This window comes from Oreochromis aureus, linkage group 13, assembly GCF_013358895.1.
Source record: "Oreochromis aureus strain Israel breed Guangdong linkage group 13, ZZ_aureus, whole genome shotgun sequence".
NCBI classification, from domain to species: Eukaryota; Metazoa; Chordata; class Actinopteri; order Cichliformes; family Cichlidae; genus Oreochromis; species Oreochromis aureus.
Window position 1 is genome coordinate 19,862,648 of NC_052954.1, and position 15,844 is coordinate 19,878,491.

At 38.5% G+C, this 15,844-nt stretch overlaps 1 protein-coding gene across 1 annotated transcript; it reads left to right on the forward strand.

Moving 5' to 3' along the window:
* The first annotated feature begins 9,479 nt into the window (after positions 1-9,479).
* Positions 9,480-13,954, forward strand: LOC120443429 (golgin subfamily A member 6-like protein 6). Its single transcript, XM_039622110.1, has 2 exons — positions 9,480-9,542; positions 12,587-13,954. The coding sequence occupies exons 1-2, from the start codon at positions 9,480-9,482 to the stop codon at positions 13,952-13,954; spliced, it is 1,431 nt and encodes a 476-aa protein (XP_039478044.1).
* The last annotated feature ends 1,890 nt before the right edge of the window (positions 13,955-15,844 follow it).

Consider the following 15,844-nt stretch of genomic DNA (forward strand, 5'->3'; position numbering starts at 1 on the left):
GGGGTCTGTGATGATTTTCCCTGCCCGTTTCCTGGTTCTTGAGAGGTACAGGTCCTGGATGGAGGGCAGAGGGGTGCCGATGATCCTTTCTGCTGCCCGTACAGTCCGCTGCAGTCTGCTCCTGTCCTGTTTAGTGGCTGCACCATACCAGACTGTGATGGAGGAGCACAGGACAGACTCAGTGACTGCAGTGTAGAACTGGATTAGCAGCTCCTGTGGAAGACTGTACTTCCCCAGTTGTCTCAGGAAGTACATCCTCTGCAGGGTCTTTTTGAGGATGGAGTTGATGTTGGTCTCCCACTTCAGGTCCTGGGAGATGGTGGTACTCAGGAACTTGATCTCAAGCTGGTTTCTTGAACATGACAATAAGTTCACAGTTCTCAAATGGTCTCCACAGTCACGAGGTCTCAGTCCAACAGAGCATCTTTGGGAGGGGGAAGAACAGGATTTTTGCATCATGTGAAACAACAAGTCAGCAGCCACTGCAGCAAAGCTATCATGTCAACATGGACCAACATCTGTTTCCAGCACCTCTTTGAAACTAATCCAGAAATAAATAATGCAGTTCTGAAGGTAAAAAGGCGTCTGAGTAATAACAAGGTGTACCCAGTAAAGAAGCTGGTGTACTTTGGTGTGATGAATGAAAAGAGAAACAAAGATTGTTTTCTAGTTTTACTGGAACCACTAGAGGGTGTGTAACCAACAACTGCCTACCCCACTGGAAAAATGCCAGCATCCAACAAAAAAGCCTCATTCCTTTTAAAACAATCGCAAGTCTCTTTTCACTGAACTGATGTAGAGCTTTATTGAGGTATGATAACTTCAATTTCACAGCATAACTTCATCATGCTGTGAAGCCTCTGTTCTTGTCTTCGAAGTACTTTGATTAAAACAACAACAACAACAACTACAAAGAAACTCACAGGTACTCCAGATGTGGTAGGCCTGAGAATGCATCATCTCTTACAGTTGTCAGGGAATTGGAATTCAAAAGCCTGCAAAAAATAAGCAAACAAACTACTACAGTGTAGCCAACTGCAGAAATGCAATGCTTCAGGCTTTTCTCTAAAACACAGAACAGATTAAAATGTTTCATCTTCACAGTGACACAATCAGTTTGGTTCCAAAAACAGAGCCAAATGCTGTTAGCACAATTCTTATAGCAAAGTCCAAATAAAATTGAGTTAAATTAGGTATTATACCACCATAGTTTATGGCCTCTTGTCATTTGAATTCACAGTTTTAATGAAAAATGCCATCATTTTTTGCGGTATGTGGGCCATGTGTAAGCGCATTGTGTGGGCCAGATCCAGGCCATACCAATTTTGCTATGTGGGTTGTTGTGTTCTCTCGCTCAGCTGTGTTCCTTTTTTGTGTGTTATCTGAGAAAAGTTCTTGTTTTGAGTTGTTGCTCCTAAACCTGCTTTTAATTTCTTTAGAAGCTTAGCAATAAAGCTGTTAACTCATTAATCTTAGCGTAGGCCTATATCATTAGAGTAACATTTAAGTGTAAACAAAATCATACAAAAGAATGGTAAAGCTTGATATCATTCACATTGAAGCATTTTTCTACAATCATTGGTAAGGATCCACTGCGATCAGTGACATCAGAGTGATGTCTTTTCTATTTCATTTTTGGACGTACAATTTTGATTCACTGACGTGCCAAGCGGTGTGTCTACGGAACGTCTAATCTTGACATCCAGAGGACCTCCGTGTACCGGCTAATTATAGTCCAAATGTGGTCGTTGTGGATGTCTTTTCAACATCAAATGTTTTTATACTGCTTTTATCGGCTCTGTAGTCATGTTTCCAAAAGGTGGAGGGCATGTTTTCTGTACATAAGATGCAAAATATGCACATCAACAAAGATTGTCAAACTGATGGTCCAGTTCATACATACACACTTACATATGCACAAACTTCTTGTACTTTCCGTCACAACTTCTGTCAATCCAGCTACTGATCACAAACACATTCACTTCCCTCGTCACAGTAAAGCAGCATACTTGTAAAAATGAACTATATATAATTCAAATGCTCTTTTAAACCCATTAAACATATTGTATTACTTTTAAAAGGAATTACAGAATTTTTAAAAGAACTTCAAACATTATTATTTTACATTTTAACATGGAACTCATCGTTTTTTGTAGGATTTTGAATTCAATCCAGAATTGAATTCAAAATCCTGCTCCTCACATACAAGGTCTTAAATAATCAGGCCCCATCTTATCTTAATGACCTTGTAGTGCCATATCACCCTATTAGAGCACTTCGCTCTCGCTCTGCAGGCCTACTTGTTGTTCCTAGAGTATTTAAAAGTAGAATGGGAGGGAGAGCCTTCAGTTTTCAGGCCCCTCTTCTGTGGAACCAGCTTCCAGTTTGGATTCGGAAGACAGACACTATCTCTACTTTTAAGATTAGGCTTAAAACTTTCCTTTTTGCTAAAGCATATAGTTAGGGCTGGACCAGGTGACCCTGAATCCTCCCTTAGTTATGCTGCAATAGACGTAGGCTGCCGGGGATTCCCATGATGCATTGAGATTTTCCTTTCCAGTCATCTTTCTCACTCACTATGTGTTAATAGACCTCTCTGCATCGAATCATATCTGTTATTAATCTCTGTCTCTCTTCCACAGCATGTCTTTATCCTGTTTTCCTTCTTTCACCCCAACTGGTCGCAGCAGATGGCCCCGCCCCTCCCTGAGCCTGGTTCTGCTGGAGGTTTCTTCCTGTTAAAAGGGAGTTTTTCCTTCCCACTGTCGCCAAAGTGCTTGCTCATAGGGGGTCATATGATTGTTGGGTTTTTCTCTGTATTTATTATTGTGCAGAAATAGAAATAGTCACGATACATCTAGACCCAGCTCTAATTTGTGAGTGAAAACTATGAAGGTGTGGATATTTAACAGTTCATAAGGTCCTTTCTCTTTGAACCTGCTTTGCTCGTCATCAAACTTGTAAATGTGGGAACCACCAAACAGCTGAGCCACAATGACAAACACCTCATTTTCCATGATAACAGATTTGCACCCCACAATAGACTGACCTAAAGGGCAGAGAAACACATGAATCGCTTAAGAATAAAACTCAGCTCAAGCATTCTGGGAGTGTTTGTTAGCCTAATGTGTGATTTAGACTTCCTAACTTACAGTGTCACTGGAAACTCCCTTTAACCCTTCACCCAACCTTCCACGTAACCTGACATGCACCTCCTGAGAGATGTAACTACACGTTGGGTCGACACAGCCTGTGAGGACTTAAATGGTTAGAAGGTTGCGCTGCAGGATCAAGAGGGGTTTCCAGTTATGTAGTAAGTTAGGACACATTTCCTGCAGAAGGCGAAATCAAACTTTACCTGTGATGTTATCATAAGTCCTGAAGTTCATTTCTATGTGGTCCCACTGGAAAATCATACAGCTCTCTGTGCTGGGAGCAGAAATGGCCACGTAGACATCATTCTTATAGCTGAATGTGTCAACAGACAACGATTGTGAGGCAACAGACTGATGAAGGATGAAATCTGTGGAAAGGAACATCGGGAAATGTATTTTTCACAAACCAACAAAGCCACGTTAAATGAATAACCTCTACACAACTTAGAAAGACTGTGCTGAGTTCTCTCATCCTGATCTCAGCTGAGATTTACACGGAAACGATCAGTGGAAATCGTTAAGGTACTATTGGTCTACATTCTTCTTCTATGGTAGCAGCCTGGGCAAAGTAACACCCAAATTTAAACTTCTGCTTTCTGTTGGCACCAATGACTGTAGAAAACATTGTATTTCACGGCTAAACTGGGAGAAAGACAGACTGCAAGAATTACACAGCACACTATTTTCCTATTACTATGTACAAACTCACAGCTCTATAAGGGAGTCAAGCTCATTTTAGTTTTAGTAGTATTTTTGAATGGTTGTAGAAAATGAAAAAAATGGCAGGTTGCATTTTTAGATAAATAGTTGTATATGTTTACAAAATGTACAATTTATATTTGCATTTCAAGTTATAAAAATTTACTCAACATGTCTGTGGTTTTTTTTACAGTAAAAAATACTACTAGGATTTTAAGTTCTTTGTGGGATTTCAGATCAGTAATAGTACTATTAATAGTAATAGTAGTACTAGTGCAGTATGTCAATGAAAAAAAACAACTGAATTCAGTTGAGCTGTAAAGAATGACACCAAACATGGCAAGGGGAAAAATAAAATGAAACAATTTGAGGATGAAATACAAATGTAAACTCAAAAAGAATCAAAAATGGCCGGTTGTATTTCAGACCTCAGTGGGTTAATCCAACAAATCATGAAAAATTAGGTTTAAATTTTTGTTGATGACAGTGCAGATTTCTGACATTTTGTGTAATTTAAGCTGTAACAATGTGACTGTTTTCTAACAAAAAACAGTGAAACTTAAGTTAGACTTGTGTTTGTAAACGAACCACCTCATGTTGTGTAGCTTTCTGGATTTTATACTTATTGGGCTACATATTTATTTATTATACAGGCTATACAGTACATAACATCAAAACTCACATGTTTTATGTAACTAAAGTGTGTAATTATGTGGGCTACAGACAATAATTAAGTTATAGACTATAACGTGTATACTTACTGCATTTGAATCATGTTAACCATATGTAACCACCTGCATATGTTTGGGGGGGAAAAAGGCTTTGATTTTGCCACCCCATTTGATTTCTTTGCCACCCTCATGCCACCCTAAGAAAATTTCTCTAGATCCGCCCCTGGTTGTAACACTTCCAATTTCTCCAATCAGGGCTAAGTTTCAAATGATGTGACTCATCCTGTGCATGCCCAATTCAGTTCTGCTATCACATGTGAAAAATCAGCACATTTTGTCAAACACAGACAATATAACACGAAAAACAAGTAATTTGTATGCCAAAAAGTAAGTTTTTCTACTTTATTTCAATTTCTAATAGCATTATCTGCTTTGCAGTCAAGTGGAGCGTGCGTCTGTCCTCTCAGTAAGTGAGTGAGACAGTAGACAGCGGTGAGGAGAGCTGTGCGAGTGCATCGCAAAAACACATAAATATGCCTGACACCTGTAAACAAAGCAGCATCTGGCTGCAGTTTAAAGACCTTTTTGTCTCTGTCTTGGTCTTGGTCTTGTCTTGTCTTGGTCTCGATACCCTCTAATCTTGGTATTGTCTTGGTCTTGGTTTAGGCGGTCTTGACTAAAAGTCTACAACTTTATTACTTTCATTTTCTTCCAAAAGCAGTTTTTGAAACATCTTTGTGAACTGACTAATGCTTGAACATTGCTGTAGGTTCACAGGAAAACTGTTCCACAGTTTTACCTCACAAATGGTAAAACAAAAGGTTTTAACCCTTGTCCGTTCTTTAAGAGTCTTCATCAATGTTCCCTCTAAGCTGCGCACGTGCGCAATTGCGCACTGCTGGCACGGTCTCTGCGCACAGAAAATCTGCGTTGCGCACAAAAAAAATCTAACCTGAATTGAAATTAAAATTAAAACTTTAACAATTCTGTTTTGCAGTGTTAGTCAGTAAGTGACTGGCTGCTCCTGTATGGGATTAGAACGATGCCACCTTATCCTATAGTCCAGCCAATAATGCGATTCACATTCGTATACACGCAGCCAATCAACGTCGTTGACAGGCTATGACAGCGTCCTTATGTGCCGACACCGGTGTTTTAGCTAGCAAAGCGGCGTGGCTGATGTGCAGTGAAGCCACGTTAATGACAACGTGTACAACCATTGGAGATGTGAGCAGGACAGACGGAACAATTGACGGGAAAAGTGTGGCCTTTATACCAGTTTTTAAATTGTGTTGATAGGCCACGTAAAACCAGAGTTATGATAAAAATATATGTAATGTTTGGTTTTCTTCCTGAATACTATCGTTGTTTATATTTACTGGGAAGAAACGGTAAAAACGGCGTTTTATAAGGAAACCGCTCAAAGCACTCTCCGCTTGTGAGCAAAAACAACACCAAAAAACCCCCACCCTTTCCTATTGGTCGAAAAAAGTACCGTGTCGACCAATCAAAAAATGATATGGCAACGTGGCATCTAGTTGTTAAGAAACGGGGGGAAGTTTTAGGAGTGACGGCGGTGTTCTGACATGTGAGAGATTTGAGACGTTTAGCGCAAATCTTGTGTAGTTAGTGTGTAGTTTAGTCAATAGTTTTGTTGGTGTGTCAGAACATTGAGGCGGCTGCTGAATGTTACAGGTGTTACAGGAGTGATACATCTCCTGTTGTCAGGCCTGCAGGTATCAGGCTGTTGTTCTCCTTTATCTCATAGTGGACAGAAATTATTTTTTGGAGTGGCACAAATAATTTGTGTGGCATCAGATTTGATGCAGAACAGCTGATTGTTCTGTAAATAGTTTGAAATGTTCATTTAAAAACGCCTTGGCTGCATTAAAAAAAATAAATAGCTGCAAAAAACTTTGTTGTTTGCCAAACTGAGTTACTTTTTTGAAGTAGTAACTATATAATTAATTGCCCAGCATTGGTCATTATATACTGTATTTTGCAGACAGAGAGTTACAGGACTCTCCCAGACCACAGACTCAGACTCATAATACAAGTCAGAACTTTATGAAGAAAAAAAAGAAAAAGTTGTGTTTTCAAAATTGGAGTTAAAGTTATTTTTACTTCCAATAGTGTTAACATACTACACAGGTCATGAACAGGATTTTTTAAATTTTCATTGTAAGTGGGCTAAAGCAGTTAATTAAAAGTAGTCTAACATAAATGTAAATGCTGTAATTTGATTATTGTAATAAACCATGTAACTTGGATGGATTAGATGCTGGCGTGACCACAGTGCACACGTCTGATGTCGCTCACAGTGGTCCAAGGGATCGCTCAGGGAGTTTGTGTGTTCGCTCAGACACATGAAAAATTAGAGGGAACATTGGTCTTCATATTTAATTTTCCCCTCAATTCATCCTCTGTACATTTCCTGGTACTGTGTCTGGCTTTGTACATAATTTTTGCAGTTTTATATTTTATAAAATCCATAAACTTCAGAATTGTTAATTTCAAGAACAATTCAAGAAAAGTTAGGAAGCAAAGAAAGACAGTCATCGTCTCCATTGTAAGTGGGCGGGGGAGGATGCTACAGTTTGTACAAGAAGCATCAGCTCTGATTTATTTTAACTTTAGGGCTTGACAAAGAAAGCGCAAGAGAAAATCTTCACATGATACAGTTACATACAAATTACATACACATGTATAATGTTTAAAAATATAATCGAACATTAATGAATTATTGGGCAATATCAGAAAAGCAAAAGACATTCTCTGTTTACCACAACATGTACCAAATTAATTTAATAAAGTTACATATGTATAACTTCATGGGGATATAAGTCAAACTTACTTCTACAGTCAGACTGAGTTGCAGTTCTCTTAGTGTGCACTGATATGACTCATACGCATTTGTTGTTTCCTACATGACCAAATTTGACTGATAACATGCAATAGAGATGAAACTGACTGACCCGCCTTCCTTCTGGCTGCTTTTGCTTTTTCTGATTTCCTAAGTTGTTCTAAGAAACTTGTCAGAATTTTTTAAATTTACAAAACAGGATGCATCCGTTTAAACTCTGATATGCTTATAATGAGTTACATAGTGACTGTAGTTTTACATTTGCAAATAAATGTTTCATAGAAGTACCTTCAGCAACAGTTAATTCAGCAGTGACTTTGTTCTTACTTTCATCAGTGAATTTGTGACATAAACCAGGGACAGCAGAAAGATGAGGATTAAAACGTTGGTGTTTCTGACACCAGCCAGTCCTCTGCTCCTGAACGCTGCTGCTGCCATCACTGTGGAAATAAAAACAGCCTTTGAGCTTAAGAGAAAATGAAAGAAAATAAAAGAAATGAATAAATAAAGAATCAAATCTATGTTTCCTCTTGTTATGTTAATAATATATTTTAAAAAAAATCTTAGGTATAAACCATCCTATGGTGCAGTTTTGCTGATCTTACCTGCCTGGTGAAGGGACAAACAGCCGTTTCACAGACTGAAAACACAAGGGAATCACATGCTACAAATACTTAATGTTCTCCTGATGTGACTTCCCACTGATCTGTGAGCTGCTCTTTCACTTTTATCTCACAGTAGTGATATGATCTATGTGGCGGGGGTGTGGTCTCCGGCCTGCTGCAGCAGAGGGGTGTTACAGTGAGCTCTCAGGGCGGTGCCGAGGTGTGGCTGAGAGGGCGGGTGTGACTGCTCAAGCTGATCATCTTCTTCTCTCTATTTTTAAATAGTGATGACAGGGACGGAGACTGGGAGGAAGAAGCAGCTGTTCCTGTGTGACTGATGCTGGAACATCAGAACGAAAATAAAACTAACCTATAGTGAATGAAATCCAGTGAGCGTGTTGGGTCCTTACCACAGTCTACTTTACAGGAACAGAGGCCCACTTTAAACTGTCCAAGATCATCCCACATATTTAAGTTCTATCAAGAGCCATCGCAGCAGGTGGCAGAAAAAGCAGGTGAATGCCTTTAAGGACTGCAACATTAACGACGTTTAAAGACAAAGAACTCTTTTTTTAGGACACTGGAATAGAATATAGAAATGAAGCAGAAGCCAATCCAATGTTAGAGCCAGCAGCAAGTTTGTTAAACATGACACCAGTCCATAGTGCAGTTTTGTAATAATTCAAATTTTAGATTTTTCATTTAATATTCAATTCATCTTTCTCAGATAATCAGTAGCATATCTTAACATAAAAATGGACATTACAGAGGACTGAGCAATATACGCATATAACTAATGTACTAATGGTAGCTAACTATGGAGATACAAGTGTTTATAATTTGATGCAAACACTGAAAACTGAAAGTATAAGAGGCCCTGGTCAGACCCTCTGAGACCTTAATTTACAGTCTTTTTTTGCATCAATTTTTTTTTTTCTTAAACATGTGATCATTAAATAATGATTGTATGTTTGTGACGTACTCTACAATCCTTAAAATGCAACGTTTTTTTTTTTAATTTAATGTATCTACTGTAACTCTACAGTTTCGAGAACCTAACTGTTTGTAATAGTTTACAATTTACTTTGCTATTAGTACAAAAATGTAGAACATTGTGTTCCAACAGTGTCTCATTTGTTTATTAATACTTATCATCATTCATGTTTGCACATAGCCAATTCAGTAATGAGCCACAGCTGTCCTCTTTCTTTGTGAGTTTCACAATTTGTAAAACTAGGCAATTATAATAATTTGAATGTCTTTTGCTAATGCTACTTAACAAACAACACAGACATGTGCTTTAAGTTTACATAAAAATCACAGATTCAGACAAGAATAACCCTCTGCTTTTAGTCCAGCAGCACTGAAGGGAACTTAACTAGATAGCTCATTATCCTCATCACCTGGCATTGAGGTAAAACCAGAAAAATAACCTGGCCCTTTTATTTAAAAAAAATAATATCCAGCAGTTCAGGAGGCCGACCGCATGGCCAGCAATGCTCCACTGGGGAACGACGGAGGTGATGGGACACCTTGGGCGGCTTGGCAGGTGCCTGCTTAGTGCAGACTTCTGGCTCAGGTGGAGCAGGACTAGCAGTCTGCTCTGGATGCTGGTACTGGCGCTCATGTTGACGGCTGGCCATTCTCTCCCTCGCAGCAGGTATGGGTGCTGGGACTGACCAAATGCGAGGACTCGCAGGCTGGCTTGGAATATGAACAGTTTTATTATAGGAGCTAAGAGAACTGAACACAAATGGCTAAATTAAACAGGCGCACACACGAGGAGTTGACAGCAACGTAACCAGGAGCAGAGATAGAAAGTATAATGAGTGTAGAAAGGCCCCAAAGTTTATAGGACAAGTCTATTCTGTTCTTATACAGGTGTTTATAAGTTTCAGAACAAACCTCAAGCTTCTTCTTCTACACTCTGAGACAATTTGGCCTTAAGTGGTGTTCTGGCCGACACACCGGGGTGACCGTAGTGCTAAAGAGTGAATCAGCGCCACAACCGTGTGTATTCCTGATATCTCCACTACAATGGGAGAATGAGAAAGAGGTGGAAACACAGCTGGAACAAATCTGATTAATTAAATGGGGCAAGCAAAACTAAACATAGCACACTACCAAAATAAAACAGGGAACAGAAACAGAAAAACTAAATGAAAAAAGTCCAAACTCAAAACCCTGGGACAGCAACCCTGGTACCAAGACAGTTATAGAATTTAGATTTTTGGCAGTGAGCAAACACTGGACAACAATCAGCCAGCTGTTTACTTTCTTGTAAAGAAACTCCGTATTAACAGGAAGAAAAGAGGAAAATACAATTATTGATTACATTGCAAGTGATACAGCTTGGAGCATGAGAAACTGTTGTCTTTCTTGTTTCACTCTGAAAATGCTTTTTGATATGACATTTATAAGAACAAGGCTTTGTAAATTTGATGTTTCATGGCCGTTGTATTCATTGTATTCATTTATTCCTGTGTAAATAAATCTGTAAAACGGCGACTATAGGACGGGTCCCTTCATGGTTTTTTGATGAATGTTAAATCTTTTCACCACAATACAAAGTGAGAAGTGAAGCCTAGTTTTTTTTTGCACTTTAAAGGTCTGTGAACTAAAATATAAAAATTATACAAACTATAAAGTAAATTTTCAGTGTAATTCGATTTTAAATCAGCTCCTGTTTTTGTTTCATAATTAATTCTAAATTCTAACATGTTACATTTCATTCTAACAGACTTATGTAATTTGTCTCATTTTAAGAGGATTATTACTTTCTTTAATATTGTATTTTTTATGCTGATTGTTTTTTTGTTTGTTTCACATCTGTTGTCAGTTTTTTATGTTACCACAACTGAAATTATTTCTTCTTCTCCACCCGTTTATTCAGCTCAGGATTTTCTTTCCACTTCTTGACTTTATCAACTTTCGAATATCAACTCCTTCATAGTTTTCTTAAATTAGAAATATTTCTCAGTCACCTTACAGTCATGGGATCTCAGGCAACAGGCACATTATATAAGTACTACTTCTATTCTCCAGAAAATATTCATGAAGACAAAAAAAGATCTATTAATCTATTTGGGTTTGTCTTTTTAAATTAAATATTTTTGTTCTAATAGTTTTGTGGATACAAAATAATATGACAGGACTTGAAGGAAAGTAACACATTTACGCTCATTTGGGGCGACTGAGGATGGATCAGATGAGTTTGCCACCTGTTGCCACCATGTACAGCATGTTGCCTTATCAGCACTGGAGTCTTTTGTTTGATGGTTCCACAGTGCCTCCCTCTGGCCGTGATGAAGTACTACACCCCTCTGCTCTTTCTATTACAGGGAATGTCTAGAAAGCACAAACCTTTAATAATCACAGCTGAGATCATAAACTGTAGTTATCCTTCCTTCCTTTTCTTCTTCCTTCCTCTTAAGCACTTAAGGGTTGAAGGAGATGGCTTGAAGACTATCCTAGTAGATTTAGAGATATTTATTTCACCACTTTTAGTTAATGATACTTTATAAACCTATTCTGCTGTTTAACAAAGACAGTATCATCATGTTTAAAGCACTTTTCAATCTAACAGCAGCACTCAGTTCTCCTGCACATGTGTGATCTTGGAGTGAACTGAAGGTTCAGATGCATCTCTCAGGTCCTGTGTGGAGACTTTGCTGGACTTTGTCTGCCTGTTAAAGATGTGATTTTCAGATGCTATTCAGCTGGTGTAGATAGTGGGGGTTTAGGTCTAAAACATCTTCTTTTGTCCTCCATTCATCCAGTTTCATGAGATAAAGTTTTGGTACAAGGATTGGACTGAAAAAAGACTGAAAAGAGAAACTTTGAAAGAGTTTTAGAAGCCTGGAGGAAAAGCAGTGCTTGTTTAATCAAATGTAATGATACACATTGTTTAAATGTCCCAAAGTAAAGAGATCTCTCTGTGAACCTTTAATTCGTCACCCTCTTGTGACAGCAGCTGGCTACTGTTACTTGCACATGTGCACTGTGGTTTTTTTATTACGTTATAATTTAATACAAAACCCTTTAATTAAATTAGTGAGTTGAAGTAATATATGAAACATTAGTGTTAAGTAAGTCCCAGAGTTCAGTTTATTGGACATTAGCTACATTTAATAAGAAGATATGAGATCCAAATATATGCTTATGTCAACACATGTTCATTTTGATGAAGTTTACTGAACAAATTTGAATCATCACAACAACCAAAATGTTAGCAACACATCATAAAGTTTATTATTCTAACTACGGTAACCATGTTGTCCAGAATCGTAACATCGCACCCATTTAGAATCTTACCACCACTTTGAGCCTTTGATCCTTAAACCCATAAATAGGGGTGAGAAGCAACAACTTTTAGTCTGTTATTTGCAGCATTTATGTTCGCAGCCTTCGACTGTTCGTGACACAGATTTAGAGTCTTACCACCAACGTGATCATTTGATCCTAAAACCGACAAATAACGGTGAAAAACAACGACATTTAGTCCGTTACTGGCAGCATTTCTGTTTGCAGCCCTCAACTATTCGCCATTTAGAAACATTTGGATCCTGACTATAGACTCCAACATGTCTCAAGGTGAAGAACCAAAACGTCAAGAAGTTGACCCGGCGCTCTTCCTGGGATGAACCAGAAGACCCTTACCTCTCCTCTCTTCCCTGGGCTGAGCAAGTTGAATTAGAGGAGAAGCGCTTGGCAGAAATGGAGAATGAACATCTTCTTAACAGAGAGAAGATTGTCTTATTGATGGAGGAAAATGAGAGACAGAGCGCTCAATTACAAAAAATGTCCTACGTGCTCCAAGAAAAGGAGAGTATTATTGATGAAAAACAGTGGGATATCAAAGACATGGAGGAAAGGAACCAAGAGCTCCAAGGAAAGCTGGATGAAGCTCTAGAAAAAATTAAAGAAATCCTCCAGGAGAAGAAACAACAGGACATGAGAGAAAGACAGATGCACGATCAACTTGAAAAGATGGAGATCAAATACAGAGTGGTAAAAGCAAGGGATGATAAAAATCAAGAAACAAATAAAGAGGTTCTTCAAGAGAAAAGGCAGCAGCAGATCAAACAAAGGCGAATGGGCCGCGAGCTTAAGGACATCAAGAAACAAAATGACGAGCTGCAAGTAAAGCTTGATGAAGCTCTGCAAATAAATGAAGCGATCCTCGAAGAGAAGAACCAACAGGACATAAAGAAGCGAGACATGGAGAGCCAACTCCAACACATGGAGGGAAAAGACAGGATGCTGCAGGCAAGGCTTAAAGAAACAATGCACAAATATGACAAGTTGCTGCAAGAGAAAAAGCAACAGGAGATGAAACAAAAAGAATTAGATTGCAAGATTCAGAACATGGAGAAAAACAATGAAGGCTTGCGAGTAAAGCTCGATGAAGCTTTGCTAAAAAATACAGAAATCCTTGAAGTGAAAGAACAACTAGTCATAAACCAGGGAGAAATGCAATGCCAGCTCCAAGGCATGGAAGGAAAATACAGAGCACTGCAGGCAATGCATTATGAAACACGGAACAAATATGAAGAGCTGTGTCAAGAGAAAGAACAACAGGACATAAAGCAGAACGAAGAAAAACTTCTTCTTGTCCAAGACTTTGAGAAGACAAAGCAAAAACTGCAAGAACTTGGCAACAAAATTAAGCACACAACAGCTGAACTGGAAAGAGAAAAGGAGAAAGTGCAAAAACAGGAGGCAACAGCTAAAGAACTCAAAGAAAGGCTCAAAGAAGAACAAGCCAAATTAAAAGAAGTGGAAAAAATATGCAACAAACTTAAGAAGCAAAATACAGAAACAGTGGACGAGTTGAGATCCCTCATACTAGAGAAGAAAGTGCTTGTGGAAAAGCAACTCAAGAAGAAGAAAAAGTGCTTCCGCTTCTTCCTCCATGAGGCCACTCCTGCCTCATCTTCCTCCACCTCTGTTCCAGCTTAATTTTCCCTTCTCCTCTCCCTCCCCTCTCTCCCCAATAATTTCATAATAAACACAATTGGCTCCTAACACCTGTCCCATCTCCTCCCCTCTCTCTCTTTTCACCCTCACCCCCCAACCAGTCCCGACAGTTGACTGCCCCCTCTAGAGCCTGGTTCTGTCATAGGTTTCTTCCTTTAAAGGGAGTTTTTCCTATCCACCGTCGCCTAGTGCTTGCTCAGAGGGCATTGTTGGGGTTTTCTCTCCTCTATCTCTTTCCTCCTTTCTATCCCTTTCCCCCCCTTCTATTTCCCCAATAATTTCATAATAAACACAATTGGCTGCATTTTAAATATGTCTGATCAGTGTCTTCATTCAAGAATGAATTGTCTTTGTCACAGAGTCATGTGTATTTTGTGTTTTCCTCAGGCTGGTGATCCTCGCGGTCGTTCAGCCCTGGAGTCCAGATTATTAGTGTTTTAATCACATTTAGTGTTACATTTTAGATCACCACAATAGGATATCCACAATTTAGGATTCAGGCATTTGTTTTAGTTTGATATCGTAATCATTCTATGATTGAGTCGTTAACAGAACCAGCAGTTAGCAGCAATAACTTCAAATCAATGACATTTGCAAGCATTCCTTTATACACAGCATTTCAGTCAGGTTGAGGTCTGGACTTCCATGATGTAGATTTGCTGCTGTGCTTGGGGTCATTATCCTGTTGCATGGCCTAATTTAGAAGAAGCTTTATCTGTCGGACAGACAGCCTCACATTTGACTCTAAAACACTTTGGCATACAGAGGAGTTCGTTGACTGCAAGGTGCTTTATTGCTTGTGTCTGCAGAAGAAGCTCAAATCACCACACTCGAACCAGCATATTTGACAGTGGGTTTGAGATGTTTAAGTGTGTGAGTGTCTGAAATACTGACATGTGAACGCCAGAATATAATGGTGAGATTTTAGTGCTGGTTAGATTGCATACACACTGCACATTATAAGGTTTTACAATTTTGCATCTGTGACCATTCAAACACCAGACAGTACTGAATGTTTCTTCTTTCTTTGTGCAACTTTACAATCATAATGTCCATTTTTGGGTTTTGGGGTTTTTTTAGGGAAAGAAGGGAAGTTTTATTTTTAATGATCAGTGTCAGTGATTAATCACTACAGTGACACAAATAAATTTGTCATGTTTTCACAGATTTATTTTGATATTACATCATATTTGTAAGAGGAACATTCATTAGGTTTAAACAAAATCATACAAAAGAATTGTAACGCTTGCATATTGTTAACCTAGAAGCACTTTTAGTCTTTGTTAAGTTTATCGAAAAAATTTGGCAAACACCCTTTTTGAATGTCATGCTCTTGCAGGCTGCAGTAACATTTGAGTTTTGTAAGTGCAAAGGTCCATTCAAACAGGTGGTGACATTACAATCCTTGGTTTATGTACATTTTGGAGCTTGTCAACATTCAGCATTTCCAAAAGCAGAATAAAAATTTGAAAGCTTGAAGATATATTTACATGTACATTTATTTTCCTTCCTTGTGGTCATACAAATTCTGCATCTGATGCTTCTGACTTCAGATGTTAGTAAAAAAAAATATTGTTAATCGGGCAAAACTGTTTTTCTTTTAAACATATCAGGAGGTTTATTTTCCCTGACATCATCTAAACACAGCTCCTTTGCAATACTGATAAAGTTTCTCTGTACTTTGCCACATTACATTACAGCAGATCTAGAAGTTGTGTCTAAATGGTGATTCTCCGTTAATGAATTTGTATAAGGTCAAGTCCTGGATATTTTACTAACTGTAACAACAAACCACTGCTTCCTACTGTATGCATTATAATCTACAGCATCTACAAAGACACCTTCCAACAAACGGCTACACTCTATGATCTC